Below are 19,686 nucleotides of genomic sequence, written 5' to 3'. Positions count from 1 at the left end.
CTAATGTGGGATTCATAAAGGATTATTTTATTTTACATCTAAAATGATGCAATGAAATCTAGTTTTATAAATTCAGGAAACCTCCTTTCACATCTTCTGCACTGAAAGTCTCATAATTCACCCACCCTCTCTAGAAAACACCTTCCAACCAACTCTGGGCAGTCGGTGTACTGCTCCAACTCCCTCAGAAACGTCCTGGAAACAACAAAATCCTGTTACTGATGAAACAGACAGAGCACTGATGACTGAAAACATGTCAGTATCATCAATGACAGCCAGATGGCGCTCCTTCACCTCTTGTGGAAGTGGTAGATTTCTGGCATGTTGCCAAACAGAACCTCCTTTTTGTTCTGCAAAGGAGCGGGGATGAGGTGAGCCATCGCTGCATTATCCATCTCAGAGGCATATCCCTGCAACAAACAAAAACCGAACATGAAGTTCTGGGCACAATTTAAAGACAGAATAGACATTTACATTTTGTCGAGTGAATAAACACCTGTAATACACAGAGCAGCTCCTCCACGTACGCTCTCTCAGTTTCTAGAAGCTCGTTCATAACGTGCCTGCAGAAAAGGAGAGAAAAGACAGACAAATAGAAAGATCAAATGAAGGATTTGGCACAGACAAACTCAGAAAAGGATGCACAGCTCTGTAGATAATAAGATAATGGTTTTTACAAAGTCCATCTGCTGTGTAATTTGATTACAGATGAAAGAGCGACGGCTGATCCCTCACCTCCTGAGCACTGCCAGGTTCTCCTCCTCCTCTGACAGAGAGGCATGTCTGCTGTTACCGTCACCGTTCTGCAGTTGGCCATTTCCCTGAGAAAAAAACCCAACAGCAGGTCACCATGATAAGCGACAGACAATACAAACTTTAGAGACAGACAGTGTTTAGGCACAAAGAGAATCAGGACAAAACTCCACTCACTTTCTCACAGTTGTTCCCAGAGTCTGCCTCGGATTTCTTTTTGTCCTGTTGTGCTCTGTGTGCTGTGGAAGGAAGTGAGGAAAAAGAGTCAAAATAAATGAAGGGAGATAAATAAATGTTGCATCCATCTAATGACATCAGTAGAAGTAGATTACAGACTTGAGAAGTACTTTTATGCCATGGTTAAAATACCTCTTAAAATTTTAAATTTAATTAAAATGATCTATAAATGAACAGTAGAGCGTAGAGATTTATGTACTAATTGTTTCACCAGGGCTCTATTGTGCTGACAGAGAACTATTAAATCAAAATTTCAGAACTTGTAGCTACAAATTCCAGACATTAAAATTAATTCTGCTGCCTTTTCAGTCTGCAAATACAACAAATCTTAATTAATTTTACCACAAAGGATAAATGTGTTATAATATCAAACAATAAATGTGTGGATAGTGTCTTGAAGATAGTAAAAATATCTATATATCATGCTGCTTTTACTATTATCTGAAAATACAAGAAGTGCCCCAAGGAAAGCCTTACAGGATTTTACATATCTTGTTAGAAGTGCCCCGTTAAAATTTGTATTTATTATATTGATGATATAATGTTGATAAAAGCTTTTTACTAGAGAATCTTTTCACAGAACTTTATTTTCTCATAAAGGAAAAGAGAGACTTTGATAAAAGTCCTCATAAATGCTTTGTGTTTCCTTTAAAAAATGACAGGGTAGAGATCAAAAGCTACCCCCGAGTGTAGGCTTATAGATGCCAAGAAGCTGTAGCATTTTATCACTTAATATGTCTGGGTCATTTGTGTCTACAAGTTTCTAAAATGTAGCTTTAATGTTGTTAACTGGCAAGGCACAGCACAAGGCATGAGTGAGGTCCATATTATCCATTGACTCTACCTGGTGTTCAAGGACTGTGGAAAGAGTTTAAATGTAGTGTTTGATAACGTACATTTAAGAGCTATATTACACATAATGTGAATAGCATTATGGTCATGCAAAGAATGAATCACATAAGAGCATAAAAGCCTTTAAAGAGGCTCTGCAGTGTGTGAAATAAATGGTGCAGTTGTGTGCAGACTGACCAGGTGAGCTGAGGGGGGACTTGATGAAGGCTTCAGGTCTGGGGGCTACCGGCTGCACCGGCCTGGTCTGTTTGGCTGCTAGCTTCTTCAGGCTGACTCTCCTCTTGTCAAACATCTCCTGCATGGACGCCTGCTTCTGGAAAACCTTCTCCACTTGTTCCTGATGCACGAGAAGGTATCAGAGGAGTGTCAATACCGGGCGTGTGCAGCTTTTATTAAATGATATTTCTGTCAGCATTTCATATGAACGCTGTTAGGTCCAGTATCTTTTTTTATTTTGAGATATTATAATGATAGCTTTAAGGTATTACAAAAAATCATGTTGTAAGCTTAAAAATGTGGCCAAATTTTGATAAAATCTAGCACAAATTACACCACACTGATGTAAGACAGATGTTAGGAGCTGGAGCGTTACCTGGATAACGCAGGCCAGAACCAACTGACAGACCTCGATACCATCTGGAGAGAGTATGAGACAGTGCTCTACTAAACATATATATATTGATGACTAAAAAAAAGTGAAACATTTATTCTTTAGTCATCTTACTCTGAACTGCTGGTTGAGCACTGTCTCATACTCTCTCCAGATGGTATCGAGGTCTGTCAGTTGGTTCTGGCCTGCGTTATCCAGGTAACGCTCCAGCTCCTTCAAGGCTAACTCTGCTCCCTCATGTGATTGGCACTTGTCCACTGGCTGAGACGCCAGCAGGTAAATACCATCATCAACCCATTTAGAAGCCTGAGGAGGACAACAGAGGAGCAAGAATCAGTAAAACAACAACAAAAAACAAGACAAGCAGCTTAATCAGAAGTATGTGATTTTTGTACCTTCTCCAAACTGCGGTGCAGCTCCATGGCTTTGAGGAGGTGGTCCTTCTTGGCCCTCAGGTTGCTGCTGACATTCTCACTGACGGCTCTGAGCTCGCTGCATTTGGGCTGAATGGAGTCTTCAGCGTAATGGGAGTTCTGGATCAGTTCATCACCCTCACGGGCCAATGACGAGGCTCTGTCCAGCACCTCCTGTTGACCAGCATGCAGTCATACATATCAAGTCTTCCTTCAACTAATATTCATTTATACCTAGTCACTGGTATCTGGATGAGCCTGAATTCTGTAAAACTGTTTTTATTTACATTTAATCCAGTTTTTAAACATAACTGCCATAACTCATTGAACAGGTTTAAATAGGTTCAGAGCCCAAAGCTGGCTTCCAACAGGAACAACAACAACAACAACAAAAAAAAAATAGCAGAATTTCTTCTTGTAAAAAGCCCTAATTGCGTTCATGAGAATGGGATGGACAGACGACCCCAAAAACATAAAGAATAGAAACAGAATAAAAAGTCCAGGCTTGTCTGCATTATTTTAGAGATATGATTAGGTGTAAAACTCTATTACTGTTTATAACAGTTATTTGTTATTCAGAAAACAAAAACAATCAGAAATGAGAACACAACAAACCCACATCATGAAGATATTATTCATCTGTTCATGCTGCGTTAGACAAAGCTTTGATTGTGAGGGGTTGGGTATCACTTACACAGACTCTCTCCTCATAGGTGGTGAGTTCACAGAAGATGTGGTCAGCGTGAGCCGGGCTGATCCCCACCTCAGAGAAGGTTGCGAGTTTCTCAGACACCTGATCCAGCAGAGCCCTCACCTGCAGCAGAAACACCACCGTCAGTCTTCAGGTTTAAAAGAGGTCATGTTGGAGTCGAGTGCAAACGATTTAACCCGAGCTGACGGGCTCCAGCTCACCTCTCTATAGTTGTGCTCAAAGTGGCGCAGTTGGAGACACTGCTGCAGTTTGGTGTGATGTCTCACCCAGAACTCATCGAAAGCTCTTTCTGTCTCGTCCAGCTGAGAGAGCAGTCTGAGAGGAGCGGAGCAAGAAACAAGGACAGCAAAAGGTGGATTGTTAAATGCACAGAGTAGAAAATTCAGTGGGAATACTTACTGAAGTACCACGATATCTTTTCTGTATGTGAGTGTTATGTAGAGCTAATGCCCATTGACATGAAAGTCAGTGCCCTCAGTGTTGCTTAAAATATCACACTGACTGACCTCAAAGCACACTGCCGCGCCAACTGTTATTCCAACTCTACTGACAGCCAAGCTGAGACAGCCGTGAGCAAATCACCTTCCATCAAACAAACTAAAGCTCTACTGGCTTTAATCTTTGTTGCCTGGATTGGCTGCATCAAGTAAATTGAGATGTTTCAAAATGGGATAAACAACAATGATAGCACTATGTCTTTTACTCTGCACCGAGAATGACATTTCTACTTATGTCATGTATTTGTTAGAGATACAGGAGATCGATTGATGATTTTGTTAAAACAGCTTAAATATATATCATTGATATACATATCAATGATGAGACCTATAAGAATTTACCAGAGTACAAAAGTCTTAAAATCACTGTCTGTCTGACTCAAAAAAATGAGTTTCACTTGAAGAACTAATAAAGGAATGCTTTCTTCTCTTTTCTTCTAACCATAACTATTTTTAGCTGATATTGGCTGATGCATAAGAAATAAAACAGATGTATTAATCATCTGAAACATTTTTACTTCCAACTTCCAAAAAAAACCCCAAAACAAACAAAAAGAAACCCCAAAGACTATCACTACCATAAAAGAAACCACAGTCTGGATTTTAGTAGCCTCCTGAAACTTTATCAGCTGCAGTGGTTCTGACCTTTGCACTGTAGCCAGGTTCTCCAGTTCGTCCTGGTTCATGTTGTGGTCGGGATCTCGCACCACAGGCTCATTGATGCTCTCGAGCAGTCTGCTGCCCTGACCCAGAGCCACCAGCAGGTCCTCCTACAACACCATAGAAAAAAGGAGTTAAGTTATCCAAATACATAACTAATATACTGTATACATAGAAATAACGAATGTATTTCAACAGTCACCTTCATTTTGTCTTTCTTGTTGGTGTGTGTGCTCAGCAGGATGGTTGTGGCCTGGATCTCGTTGGGGAGTTCAGTTTCAGCCAGCTCAGTCCCGAACGACTGCAGGGTCTGTGCCGTTTTCTTTACCATCAGGGCAAAGCCTTCAATAGCCTGATGCATGCAAGAGATAAAGATAAAGATTATCAGCGCGCAATGGTCATGATGAGAATCGAGAAAATTTCACATTTGCAGTGATTTCACATTTTATATTCAGGTGCTGCTTATACACTATGTGTAGTATATTATACGTTTTTACACTTGTGTTTTTTTCCTAAGGTAGTGACCGTGTGTTAATTATGTTTTTGTCATTTATTAACTTTCAGTATACCTTGTTGACATGCAGAACACAGTGTCTTAAATAAAATTTATTTGTCTTTGCCTTTTACCTGTAATTATTTCACTGTATGTATTCATTTCTTTCAGTCATATAGTGCCTTAAAATGGCAGTGCTAAACAATACACGTACAGTGCGATGAGAGATCCACTTGTCATGGCAGTACTCCTGCGTTCCTCCAAGTTCCTGGGTCAGCTGGGAGCGGTCGATGTAGGAGTGCAGCTCAGTGATTGAGCTCAGCATGATAACCTGAAACAGAGACACTGGAAGATATATCAAACTAGCCATTGATAAAAGGTTAAATTAACATATTAACATATATGAGCACTAGGCTTGGGTGGTATCACGGTACACCAGGGTATTAAGAAATCCAGACCGTTTGATGTTCAATGCGGTCAAAAATACAGATGTTCCTTTTTCTATGAAACTCATACGCTGTTGCTGTATTGAGGAGGTATAAGTAGTGCACGTCATGTGCCACCAGGGGTCAGTATACTGGAAGAAAAAGCATAGTAGTGGGGACAACGTCACAGGACTAGTGAACAGTTGGCCAGCAACAGCAGAGAGAGACAGCATATTTTACCATCTAACTTTATGAATTTAGGGGTTTATGTTGACCAAAGAAGAGTTGTAACAAGACAATTAACACAATTAACTAAGACAGTTTTGGTGAGTTTTATTTTGTTTCTGTGTGTTTTACGATAAGCTAACAAGGCAGGATTAGTTCGGCGAAAAATAGAAACTTGAATTTAGAATTTTTCTGTTTTATAAGGAAGAAAGCTATGGGAAAATATTTATTTTCTTGAGATTTTGTGAGTTTACCTTGTTTATTTATTAGACTGAAAAATCTAGCACATGTATCATTGTATACACCGGTGCTACGTCAGGAAGGTATAAAGAAATTTAAAAAAAGATAACGCCCAAGCCGAATGAACATTTTATTACAATCTATAAGTTTGACTGGACTCAGAGGGAAGGAAAAAAAGTCACTGACACAGTGTCTCCAGAGGTAAAAGTGACTGTACGCACCGGCACCTTCATCTTGAACTCATCCTTGTTGAACTTGAAGAGAATGTCAGAGAGTGTACGCTGCAGGAGGGTCGTGGGCCTCAAAACCAGAACCAGCTGGAGGTTCCCTGGGAAGGAGCCCTGAAATGAGAGAGAGGATGGAGACTGTCACTTACGCCACAGAGCAGACAGGATCCTCCTCCGTCCTGTGTCGGTTATACACACACATATACACACATTTCAGCAAGACATGTTCTCCTCTTTCTGCTGACAGCCTGCATTGCCTGTATATTATTCCCTGCCTTTGTATCCCATGTGAAAATTCTCACTCAAACACATTAAAACATGTACATGGAGTGTGTACAATAGGAAAGATGTGGGGGATGTTGGGCACCGTCCTCTGGCAGGGACATTAATCTTCATGTCCCCAAGCTGCGTCTGCATGAATAATGAGTAAGAGAGTCACCACCAAGTCTTACATGTGTGCAGGCACATGTATTCAGGATTTTCTTTACTCCGCTGGCATCACTGAGACTTCAACTGGCATAGCTTTGATGAATTTGTTAATATGAAATGATGCAGAAGGAAAAGTCTTCTTCGCCAACAAGCAAATTCAGCATAAAGCAAAGATTATCTAACTAAGCAAAAATGTTTTGCTAGATGCTCTCTGATCATTCTCCTTCTATTCATCATGCCATGTAGCTACCACACACTCAACTTAGCCAACACAACCAATAAAATGCCAATTCAAATGTCATGATTGACACCCACCGATGGACTAAGTACTGCTGGGAAAGCAGTTAGATGATGGTTGAGGGTGGACACTGATCTCCTCTCCTGAAGCAATGCAACTGTTAATGCTACTTTAATTAGCTAATGACCTAAACGGCTGCTTCGCCTGATTGGCTGCCCTTCCCGAGTGAGTTGGGGAATGCTGCTCTAAGCAAAAATGACATTGAATACATCGTTAATAAAATCCACTGGGGACAAGCACTGGTAATGGAATTAATAAATCAATTCAATGTTTGTCCTTGTTGACCTGCCAAAACCAGGAGGAGGACTGTGAAAATAGTCACTCACCATCTGGAGAAATTAAAATTATGGTTGGACATACTGCAGTTCTTTTAATATGGTAGTCACCGCTGCTAACATACCACAAAGAGCTATTATATTTAGTATATTTGTGGTTTATGGTTTTGAGCATCGTGTGCAGCACACTCAGAAAATGTCTACCTGTAGGATCAGTCTGGTGAGTCTATTATTTCCTTACTGTCATCAAATCCCACACAAAGATCAAAATTAAAAGTGATCCTACTGACAGGTAATTCTGTGAGGCCAAAGAAATATCTCTTTTTCCCCTGTGCCATTTAACTCTGCTGTCATCCTAAACTTTAAAAATATATAAAGCACACTATTCCTTTTTAACGATGAGCATGAGCACTGCAGCTAGAGGGACTCTTTCTGTCTGTCTGTGCTACAACTGCTCATCCAATCGACTTCACACCAGCGTTCTCACAGGTTAAGGCAAGTTAGATTAACGACTTTTTAAGACTTTTTTTGCCACTCAGAATGAAATTTAAGACCAATTTTACAATAGCCAAAATTGAAGACAGAACATTTACTGTAAAATCAGACATGACTTTTTTTTGTCCTGTTGAAACCTTAGATTATCAAGTGTTTGTGTGTGTCAGGCTGTGCTACAATACAGATTGTCTCCAGCCTCTCCCATTTTAATGTGCATTGTATCTTCCAACCATTCAACCGTGCTGCTTTGATCTGTGGTCGCTGGCAGTCATGGTCATGGTCTACTTGTTCTTTGTTCTTTGTCACACGCACACAAAGACTAAAAGAAGAGCCAGATACATGACAAGGGAGGAGAGTATGCTTTAGGGATTGACAGTAACTCTGCAGACTTAATTAGGAGCAGTCTACAAATACACTTTGTCTGTCTGTCATCAGATCAAACTCAGCCATGCACGGCGACGGGCAGCTTTTCCTTGAAACACACTGACCCACATTCACACAAGCCCATGTGTACACAAGTGTGCTCATATACAAACATACACAAATAGACAAAGGGAATCCTTTGACGCCGTAAACCTTCAATCCTCACTCGTCCTCTCACATACACAAACACATACACACCCTCATAACATACACACTGACTAAATAACCTCGCTGAGTGAATACACAGTATGCTCTGAATACGGTGTGATTTACCTTATGAACTAGTCTCTGCTACAAATATATAAAGTAGCAGCAGCTTGACAAGTGCCAGGTTTCATCATCATCCATTTAGCAGCCGGGCTGAATCACTCCAAACAGGACATTATTGCAGGGCTCACTGAATGCCCCCTATTACCAGCCTGTCAGTCCGTAAAAGTCCCCCTTGTGGGATTAATAAAGCTTGATTTAATTTGAAATGAGCGATGTAGTCTCCCATGTCTCTCGGCGCCACAAGAGGTGATATCCATCTCTCATTCTCTGTCTCTCTCATAAATTTCATCTTTTTGTATATTCCTCTCTGTGTTGAGTTATTACTTTGCTGCATTTTGTGTTAATGACCTGCAAGGATTTGTCCAAATGTTCCGGTGTTTCCCGTAAATTAACAGTAAATAAATCTATACTACACTGACAGGTAATAGAAGTTAAATGTTTATATGAATGAAGCTGATAAAGCTGTTAAAATCTACTAATGGAGCATGAATCATAGTGTCCATTGTTTCAGCCAAAAAAAAAGCTTTATGCTGAGAGCTTGTGTGATGGGGGTGATTCTCCCCCACACACAGCTGCCAGTTCTTCATCACCTCCCTACCACAAAACATGAAACACGGACGAACAGATCGGCATTTCAGCTCCCAGAGGAGAAGACTGGAATGAGCAAATAAGAGCAGAAGCCTGGTTACTTCTGATTCTGAACAACTGCATTTTTCTCAGCCAAATAAATGACATGATTAGTACCAATTCTCTGTCCAAAAAAAAAAGGTGTGATGAAGTATTCAGTAGCAATGAAAGAGGTGATAGGAAATTAAATTATGAGCTAAAGACAGTTTATGCAACAGTTTCTCTTCCTGCTGGAGAATCGGCAACAGATTATTGTGCAAAAAAAAAACTAATTCAAGTAGGCTTGCAGGCTGCACCGCCTGAATCACAGCATTAGCGTCCTTAAAGCAGGCCGAATATTAGTTATCGATTAATTAAGCAGACTCCGGATCTTAATTTATTTGACCTTTTGTGATGTGTTGTTTCGCACTAGTAAATAATCTCTGATGCAGAGAGTAAGTGAACAAATGAACAAAAGAAACACCATCCCCTTCTGTCTTTTTTTTTGGCACGTGACTGTTTATTTGTCCTGTAGCTATGGAAACACATGGCAGGCTGTGATGTGATGGGACACAGTTCAAGGATGAGGTTGGCTCATATCAACCTTACCCCCCAGGGTGGTGGTGATAATAGTAGTAAGGGGTGTGAAAGAGAGATGGGATGCTGTAACACCTCGCTCTGGCCTGACAAGCCCCCCCCCCACCTCACCTCCCTTTGGGTGCAAGGCCAGTGCCTCTAAAACCTGGATCCCTTAGTTTCACCTCACAAAGACACAAAGACTTTAAAGATACATATACTATGCAGGATTTTCTTAAAAATGTATAGACTCGTACAGGAGTAGTCCACCTATATCATCACTTATGACCCAATAAATATATGTGGTGGTGTATTCTTCTTAGGCTCTACCTGGATTTTCTTATGTTCTTATCTTCTGTGTTTGAGGCATTTATGGGTGTGTACCCCCTTTATAAACAGGTTAGGGCAGGACTGTATTAAAAGGCAGCAAGCAGGTACCAGACTGTACGCAGCAGGCATTCAGGAGACAAAACGTTGAAAAAACAAAAATATAGCAATGTGAAACCAAGCTGCAACCTTTGGGGCTGAAAGATGAAGCCAGCACAGAAGTGCCAAAAACTGCAGTTTATCTAATGGCCACTTGCACCCATGTTAAAATGCCTAATTTTAAAGCAGACAAAAACATGTCTTCGGTACGGTTTTGGTCTCTATAGCAAATTTCAACATTCATGAAAACTGCATGGGGGTAAATCTTTATATAATTCTCCCAGTTACATATTATTAAGGATTAAAAATAAGCATAATTAAAGGTCACTTTCAGTGACAGGCTATCTGCCGAATAGTGTCCACGGTTTCTCAGTAAGTCCCATCCCTCGCTGCTCTATAACTCCAGCCCCTTGTCAAAATGAGATCACCCCTGGCTGCAAAAAAATCCAAGGTGTGACGACCATAATGCTGAACTTGAGGCCTCAAAAACAGCAGTGCACAAACCAATGGGTGACGTCACGGTGGCTGCGTCCATCATTATGCAGTCTGAGGTTATTTTTATTTTTACACAGACTGGAAGGCTGATTTGGGCTTTTAACAGAACGAATCAGTCACTTCTTGTCTGGGTTTAAAGTTCTTTGTGTCTACAGGTCTGACCGAGTAATTTGACTGGACGAGAGCAGAGTTCCTACAGCTTAAGGCAAGTCAGATGTTTTTAAGACTTTTTAAGACTTTGTTAATGTCACCACAGATGAAATGTTAGACCAATTTACAGTAACCAAATTGAAAGGGAAAAAACTAACTTTTTTATATTTTAGGTTAAGGAATATTTTGCCAAATTATTTACTGTCACATAAAACATTCCAGTCTAGTGAAAAATATAGATTTGGTTAAAACCAGGAAATACCTGGCTTTTGCTGGCGAGTTCTCTGTAATTTTTATTTATTTTTTTTTAAACAAAGAGAGATGTACCATTTATTTTGAGATTTTACAATGCAATGTAAAACAATCGACTACTAAAATAATACCTGCCATATCTGAGCATTTTTTAGACTTTTGTATTGATTTAAGACATTTTAAAACCACTTAATGCCTTGTTTTTATATTAATGAATTCAATTCCTTTAAGACTTTTTAAGGACCCGCGGAAACTGTCCATTATTTCTATTATCGATGAGCTACACGAAAAGGAAGAGTGAATCTGGAGTTGACGTTTACTTTTAGTGAGTGTGTTTACAAACAATAACAAACAATCCTGCACAGCATACCTTTAACAACACAGGCAGAAACTGTGCAGTCACATGTGCATACATAAGGGGTAACTTACAGCAATACGGAGCAGGGTCCCCTTGACAGCCGCCCATCGGTCTTGCCGGCGATCAATGACCAGAATGAAACCCACGCCAGTCGAAGACAAACTGGAACACACAAGGATAAAACAGGTTCAACTCAAACTAAACAGTTGTATATTTTGTGGATGGTGAACAGAGATTGATTGAACAGCACAATGAATGAACAGCTTTTTCTGACAAATATATAAAATCACTGTGCAGCAGAGTGTGGGGGGCCACAGAGAAAGTTTGTGTTACAGTGTAATGACTCCTAACATGAAACAGGGGAGCAAGCGATCAAAGAGGAACAAAGATATAAAACATACATATAGTTATCCGTCGCCGTGTGCAAAGTGAGACAGTGGAAGAACCTAAGTGCTTATTCACAGCTCCTTGTTTTGTTATGCTGCTCTTTATCTTCTTAGGCAGCTGGTGCAGTCCATAAAAGGAGATGCTGTGAAGTACCTTCAGATTTCTTGGCCATCAGCCCCCAGTTCTCTCCCTGCATCCCCCTCCTTCCCTGCTGTCCTCTCTGGTCCCAGGAGAGGAGGGCTATGTGGTTCACCCACCGCAAACAATCAATGACAGCCGCAGCTCACCGGCAGATTCCCTTGTGCGTACTTGACAACATGATGCACCTACAGCAAAGGTGCACATGAACACCTTAGCACTGCCATGCAGAAGTATCCTAGTAATCCTCGGGTATTTGCCTTCACAATTCTGCATCTATTAACTGCACAGTCAAGGTGGCAGCTGATAAAAGAACAATCCTCGGGACAATAAAGCCAAAATTAAAACGCAGGAGAAGAGAATGTGTCTCAGAGGTAGATCCCAGCGTGCTGTGCTGTTTGAAGGGGAGGGAGCCAAATGCTTCCAGACCACCACAGCATCCAGCCCCCCTGCACTGCATCTATCAACCATCCAATGAGACGATGGGAGCCACTGGGACACGAGCCTATCTAAGGATAGCTGCAGAGTGATGAGCAGCTCTGGTAGCCAGTCAGCACCTCCTGGCAGATGTGGGGGCAGGGGGCAGTCTCAATGAGTATGCCTCTGTAAGCATGAGGGTTTCATTTATTGGGAAAGTGCAGAATGTTTATCCATGTCTGCCTCTCTAGTTTATCTCACTGTAACATTTACATTCACATAAACTCTCTCATCCTTTTTTCCTACCCTTTCATCTGCTCCTGTTCTCTTTCTCCATCATCCCCACTTCTTGGCTCTGCACTCAATCATCCACATCCACTCCGGCTTTCAAAGCACAAACTGCTTTACATCTCAGCCGCAGAGGAGGAGGAGGAGGAGGAGGAGGAGGAGGAGGTGGAGGAGGAAGGGAGCAGGCGAGCGGGACAAGAGCTTTTACTGCCTCTAAGACATTTACGGCAGCTGAGATGAGAGGGTGGTTTATGGGGAACATGGAGCACCTGAGGCTGAAGAAAGAAAATCTGAAGAACAGGATGAAATGTCTGTCTGCTGAAACCGCCTGAAGTCAACGTCCCACACTGTTGGTGTGTGTGTCAGACAAATTGCTATTGCTTGTGTCCCATTTGATGTTCAATATATGTCAAATAACACAATAACTTCCTTCTCTCTGTTTTATTGTCTGTATGCACCCATATTACCAATACAATGGGACTATGAGTGTTAATTAGGCCATGACACATTTATACTGATGTTTCCAAAATGTCAATGCTTATGATGTGCACTATACCCTCTAAAATAAACAAACAAGTAACAATTTTGAGAGGGGTTATTTAGAATTTACATGGACAGGTGGATATTTTAAATGATATAATGTTTTGTATCATTATTTTACTGTATTGTAAACAGACGCCGTCTCAAACTGTTCAATTCAAATATTCATAGAAACCGTCTAGTGATGTTGCTGCTGCACATGCATGACTGTCCTAATAATAATTGGATTCCTCAGGGCAAAGTGTTAAGCTGCGAGTTGTGAAAAAGCTCTGCCTGCTGGCGATGCAGTGATGAGGGAAATTTGCTGCAGGAAAGCATATGCAGACGTAGCAACACACACACACACACACTGCAACACCCTCCCCTTCTTCTGTCGTACTAAAGAGAGCAAATAAAGTGACTGCTTGAACATAAGAGCACTGGAATATTAAATTAAAAACAGATTAACTAAGCCATGGGTGCAGAATGTGTTTCAGTTCTGGGATATCTACATGTTAACTGTATGTTTTTACCATAAAACTAATCAGCAATACTACATCTATGCGTGCATAAATGTGCAAGGAGAGATGAAAAGAGGAAAGAGATGGAAGCACAGTCTGACACCAAATTTATTTCCTGAGTGTGTTTATAAATGCAAAGCCTAGAGTAAGTGACTTAGGATCAAGAAAAGACCAAAATGAATTCAATGACACATTTTATCTTTAATAAAAAATAAATGGACTAAGCTGGCAAAGACAGCTTTTATGTGCTTTACTCCTCTCACCTGGAATAGTTTTCAAAAAGGTTTACAACTAAGAATTTGTCTCTCTGCCTGACTTTAAAGCTCTTACAAGTTCAAGGGTGAATGAATCCTTTAGTACTTGTCATTGTGTGTAGGTATTTTAATATTTTGAAATGTTAATGTATATTTTTAATGTTTTTATTGTTGTTATCTTTTGTATTGTTTTTTCATGCTGCTGTCTTGGCCGAGTCATTCAAAATGAGATTGCTGATCTCAACAGGAATGACCTAGTTAAATATGGGTTAAAAAAATACAGTGAAGATGTACTATGATAACTATACAAACATGGTATGATGAAATTATCACTCAAAATTTGCCTGCCTCTTTGTTCGGCTCTGGGAGAAGTGGGTACGACACGTCAGACCGCTGGGACCCGATTTTGTTGGGAGGTAACTTGAGGGAACATTCTTTAACATTTTGTTTATTGACTTTGTTGGACTGTTGCAAGCATTTTTTTAATTTTATTTTACTTCATCTTGGTTCTTGTCTACCTCTCTGGGATGCGTTTAAAAAAAAAGGGAAACATAAAGTGTCTATTCTATCTATTGTAAAAATGTATTGTTTTTTCACAGACCTCTTGAGGTTGTATAAATATAGATAATGATACTGTCTGTGTGATTACATTGAAGCAAATAAAAACTTAAAGAAAAAAAAAATGTCTGCCATTAATATTGATCCAAAGGTATTTGTTTTAAACTAGCAGCAGCTGTTCAAGGGCACGATACACAGTTGTAGGACAGCGGCCCTGCACTTTGGACTGTGTGTATCCTGTTGGGGGTGTCGGTCCCTCAGGTAGCTCCAGCCATCTGCCTCTGTATTCAGAACAGCTTGAGGCTCACCCCTGTGGATGACCCTCCTTCAGATGACTGGAGACTCCAACAGTCAGACCATAAAGGAGGTGAATTTATACCATTCTTCCTCAAAATTAGCATAAACAGTTGTTTTTTTTCTTAAACACAGTGAACCTGTTCAAAGTAGATGAAAGACTGCTTTCTATTACCAATAGACCAGAGTGATGTGCACCGCTCTGTAGTAAACGAGTATGCCTTTCTGTTTATTTTCATGTTCAACATCATGGCTGGGCCAGAAAACAGGCTAGTAGATAAACAGTAGAAAGCACCATGGAGGCCAGTGAAAATACCACAGTAGCTTCTGTTTTATATCTCTACTTATTTGACTTGTTTACATTCTCTTAAATATGGTGGAGAGTACTTTGAAAAGATGATCGACGGTGCTGGGCTAAAATGACTGCGTCCACCCAGGTGTTGTGTTGCCACTTCTGACTGAAGCCGATTGGAGCTGGAACCGATAAATACCCATAACTATGGCAAAGCCTTTTTTTTCTTGATTTAATGTCGATTACACTTTTCCCATTAAATACAAAGGCCAGATAATAGTGGGTGTTAGTGGAGTTTTTTTCAAGTGGGAAAAGAGTTTTTTGATACTCATAATGGATGTAAATTGTATCTGCCTCTTAGCAAGTTTTCAGCTTGGATATGGAAAAAAAACATTTTCATTGCCCAGAGTTTGAACTGCATTACAGTTTATGTAAGAGCATTTTGAAAATTTAATCCTGAGTGAAAAAAAAACCACACGTCTTGATCATGCTAAAATAAGCTGGACAAAATGTTTAAAACTGATCAAAGCTTTAGTATATTGCTTTTAAACTAAGAAGTATTGACATGTGAAAGGCCTAAAAACATCAGCACATGTATGCCTTCATCCAGACACATGCCTGTGTGAACAGGTGTTCATGTGGGTTCATCAGAGACACAAGCAAAGACACTCCAGGACACGGCTCTGCTCAGCTGTCCGTATACATTATTCAGTTTCAAACAGTCAGAATCGCTGCAGTTTCTATTTTTACGCACTTTGCATAAGAGTCATGGGGCATGATGACGGAAGAGTGGGACAGCCGGGGGGAGGGCTAAAACAAGAAGGTGAAAGACTAAACAGTAACAAAAATATTTAAAATCTAAAATGACAGAAAACGGGACAAGAGAGGGTTTTCTAGAGGAACTGCTGGAGAAAGGGATGGTATCATCAATTTCCCCTCCCCCCTTGTCTGGTCTGGTCTATCCATGTGTACATAGACAGTCTGCAGAGGACTGATAAAGACCCTGGATTATTAATTGGCCATCGAATTAATAAAGGAATCACTTTACCCAACAGATTACACTGACTGTCTCATCCACTGCACAAATCCTCTGCAGCCCACATCATTAAGCAGCTAAATTGTTTAAGTATCCACTGCCACCTACTGGCATATTGATGAACTCAACTTTCATCTCTTGCCTCTCTTACTTCATTACATTCATTCCCCATCGATCTTTTTTCAGTGCACTTGACTTGCATGTCTTTGGAGTTCAAACTTGTAAAACCACTTGTACTTGTATCAAATAATGTCTAAAATATTAAAATCATGATTGTAGTTGTCAGTATATCCATGATAAGAAGAAGAAAATCAGGCACCCGCACCTTCCAAAACTAAGTTATAGTTTGTTTTTATCTCTTCCTTTGACGTGGATTTAAGACAAACAATAATGCATATGGTATCATCCAAATGTGTAACCCATGTACATTATTATTATTTGTAATAAGGCAAGGTCTGTGCTGTCTGGTTCTATGTTAATGTAGAATCGAAAAAAATATTCTTGGAAAAAAAAAAGAAAAGAAAATCAGCAGTGACACAAGGGGTAAGAAAGGGGGCGTGAACGCTGTAACCATATGCACCATATGCAACAATCAGATCAGTATTTATGACAATCAGCCATCCTGAATTTTACCTGGGCACGCTTGTCAGGTAGGTCAGGACGTTGTGAAACTCTCCATCTGTGATCTCCCCGAACGCTGGGAATTCTGGGAACACAATGATGGGGCTGCCATTATCTCCTCGACCTCCTAGAAAATAGAAAAAAAGAGGAAGTTTGATACTCTCCATATCTAGCAATTACCAAATATTCTCTTTGGGTATATTGCATATCAGTACAGCACTCAAAATATAGGCCAGTGTAATGTTCTGTATGTGCCAATGACAAAACCATTTAAACTATGAGTTTTTGTGTTTATACTTCTGTCAGTCAGTCTGACAAGGAAAATGTCATTTGATGTTAGACAATTAGATTAAAAGAAGGAAAGCACCGAGGAGACTGCGACCACATGGGGGCACTGATGTTAAAGCTGTTTCGCTGTGGACTGGAGGCTTTACAGAGAAAAAGAAACATTATATCCATCATAAATTATTAGGTCTCATAAACCATTTTAAAACAAATTAACAAAAAAGCCAGTGGTTTGACAGGAATGTGTTTTTCTTTTGATACAGGTATATTGTTTATTTTAAAATGACTAGTAGGGGAAGAACAAGATACCTCACAAGAGCCAACAGATTTAATGATAAATACTAAAAATATCCTGGTTTAAACTCATTGTCTTGCCCTCTTATGTGCCCATCTTCCACTAGCTTTTACCTTAACATCCCTGGGTTTGTATTTTAACAATCTCTCTTTAATTCACAACTACATTTTTTTTTTTTAAAAAGACAAAAAAATTTAAAAGGTAACATTTGGGAGAAAAATTCTGCTTACCTGCTCATCTGGGCTCTGTGGGTGTGGTTTGATATACAGTGAATAAACTATCTTTAGATTAAAATTTAAATATTGGGTCATTCAGTGATTCAGATAGAGGATTTTGATTGAATTTGATAACTTTCTTAAACTTAATGCATATGCTTTTTGAAACAAAAAAATAAATCATGTAGAAGATTTTTGTCCAGAACTTTGAGAATTGTACTTTTTCTAATCCCTGTTTTATTTTTGCAGTTTTGCACCATAAAGAAATGTCTGAAATATCTTCAGACATATAACTCAGAGCCATGAAATTTGGTCAGGCCACAGACAAAATGGTGTACACTCAATTTAAGAGACTGTCACAAGCACGTCATACTTTGCATGACTGGCCCTTTGATGATTTTGGGGCCCCATTCGGTCCCCCCAAGTATATACATATGGAGACTCCCATATTTCCTACAAACACTACAGTGCTTCATTAATGTTAAACCAGATTTCAGGGGCTATAACATCATCAGAATCAGAAGCAAATCAATCAAAAGCCAAGTCTGCCATCTTTTGTCATTTTGAGATGCCAAACTGGAGATGATCACTCATTCCCAATAAAAATTTGTGGCAATCGTGGGCATTTTGTGCACAACTCTACAAATGATTTCCCCCCTAAGATGGTTTTTAGGGTGCAGAAATGACTAGGCAGTTCTCAAAATTCTGTCAAAATATTTTCCAGAACTTAATTTTTGGTTTCAAATATCATTAAGATAAAGTTTGAACAAAATCTAAAATGTAAACAAAACCCTTTTTTTTCTGATTTGAGATGAAATGACCCTATTTTACATCCAGAAGCTTTTGGTGCACAGAAGCTTGTGACACTATCCTTTTTCCATCAGAGCCCCACCCATCTTAAACCAGTTAAAAGAGCGTAGAGTAAAAAAACGCACACACAAAAAATTCTCTCATGTTAAATAATTTAAAACTGTTCTAATGTTAGCAGAAAGATGTGTGTTCATGTCCGACCCCATCACTCAAGGCAGAAGCAGATTGAGAAAATGTTTCGAGAACCTCTAAGAAAAAGACTATATCAGATTACAAAACTAACAAAGAGAGAAAAGAAGATTTTGATTAAACAAAAATGATGAGAGAAAAAATGGTGAAATACACATGCACACAATGACTTGCGCTGACACAAACATGTCCGATCTCACCTCTTACACACAGACAGACAGGCAGACGGACACACGCGGGCACACACAGACACACACGGACACACACTCCTCACTCCCTGTGCGAAACAGCTGCTCCATCAGCACATGTGACTGGAATATCAATCTGTCCGCCTTTTCTTCCCTCATCGCTATAGCAACAGCAAGTGCATGGTCATGCTTTCAACGTCTGCTTAGATATTTGTCTGTAAAATGGTTCCCACTGCTGCTGCAGCCACAAGGTCACCTCTGACACACACCAAAACATTTTACAGTGCTGTGGGAAAGGATATAATAGGTGCCACAAATATCTGGCAATCTTTGTGACTGATGCTTAAAATGTCGTGAAAAGACTCAAAATAATTTTATGATAAACTGGACATGCAGAGGCAGTGAGTGGAATACAGATTAGGCAACAGTAGCATGAAAGGCGGGAATATTTGGACTAAAACTTGACAAAACAGCGAAGAGGAAAAGAAGGGAGGTGACATTTGAATAGCAAATCCTAACTGCCAGGAAAAACAGTTCACATTAGCTATGCAAATATCCAGTGGTGTAGTTAAAATATAAACGATTCCTCGGGTGGCAGAGATGAGACAGATGATTAGTGGTGTGCTAATTAAGAAATAAACTGACAGACAGCAGATGAGATGAGAGGCACAAATCCCCACACAGAGACACAGAGACAGAAAGATAAAGAGGTGTCACCTGAAAGGAAGGCAAACTGCTTCTTGAGGTCAGGGGTGATGTCAGCAGCACGGAGGGGACTGCTGTCCAGCTGCATGATCTCATCTGGACAAAACAGAGAAAAGCAAACATAAGTGGCGTCAGAGCTGAAGATGTACAGTACGGGGGGAGCCTGGAGTCAATTTCTCAGGTCTGTTTAATTGTCAGGTTCATTTGGTTGGCTTCACTTTCCAAGCATACCCTACAAATATACCACTGGCAATATGACGAGCTGTTTTGCTGTACA

General features: G+C 40.0%; 1 protein-coding gene across 1 annotated transcript in view; it reads right to left on the bottom strand.

The window, feature by feature from the left end:
• mcf2lb (mcf.2 cell line derived transforming sequence-like b) overlaps window positions 1-19,686 on the bottom strand; it is a 51,748-nt gene that overhangs the window by 9,563 nt on the left and 22,499 nt on the right. The window contains exons 2-18 of the mRNA XM_042494317.1: window positions 19,422-19,505; window positions 16,735-16,849; window positions 11,469-11,559; window positions 6,339-6,458; window positions 5,442-5,558; window positions 4,937-5,086; window positions 4,720-4,844; window positions 3,778-3,892; window positions 3,560-3,679; window positions 2,848-3,039; window positions 2,567-2,758; window positions 2,020-2,179; window positions 931-992; window positions 736-821; window positions 497-563; window positions 295-410; window positions 126-195 (exon numbers count right to left, since the gene is read on the bottom strand). Of these exons, the coding sequence (XP_042350251.1) occupies window positions 126-195; window positions 295-410; window positions 497-563; window positions 736-821; window positions 931-992; window positions 2,020-2,179; window positions 2,567-2,758; window positions 2,848-3,039; window positions 3,560-3,679; window positions 3,778-3,892; window positions 4,720-4,844; window positions 4,937-5,086; window positions 5,442-5,558; window positions 6,339-6,458; window positions 11,469-11,559; window positions 16,735-16,849; window positions 19,422-19,505 (1,982 nt within the window). The remainder of the gene's footprint in view (window positions 1-125; window positions 196-294; window positions 411-496; window positions 564-735; window positions 822-930; window positions 993-2,019; window positions 2,180-2,566; window positions 2,759-2,847; window positions 3,040-3,559; window positions 3,680-3,777; window positions 3,893-4,719; window positions 4,845-4,936; window positions 5,087-5,441; window positions 5,559-6,338; window positions 6,459-11,468; window positions 11,560-16,734; window positions 16,850-19,421; window positions 19,506-19,686) is intronic.

Source organism: Plectropomus leopardus, chromosome 10 (genome assembly GCF_008729295.1).
Source record: "Plectropomus leopardus isolate mb chromosome 10, YSFRI_Pleo_2.0, whole genome shotgun sequence".
Classification (NCBI taxonomy): domain Eukaryota; kingdom Metazoa; phylum Chordata; class Actinopteri; order Perciformes; family Serranidae; genus Plectropomus; species Plectropomus leopardus.
This window is presented reverse-complemented; position numbering and strand designations above follow the sequence as displayed.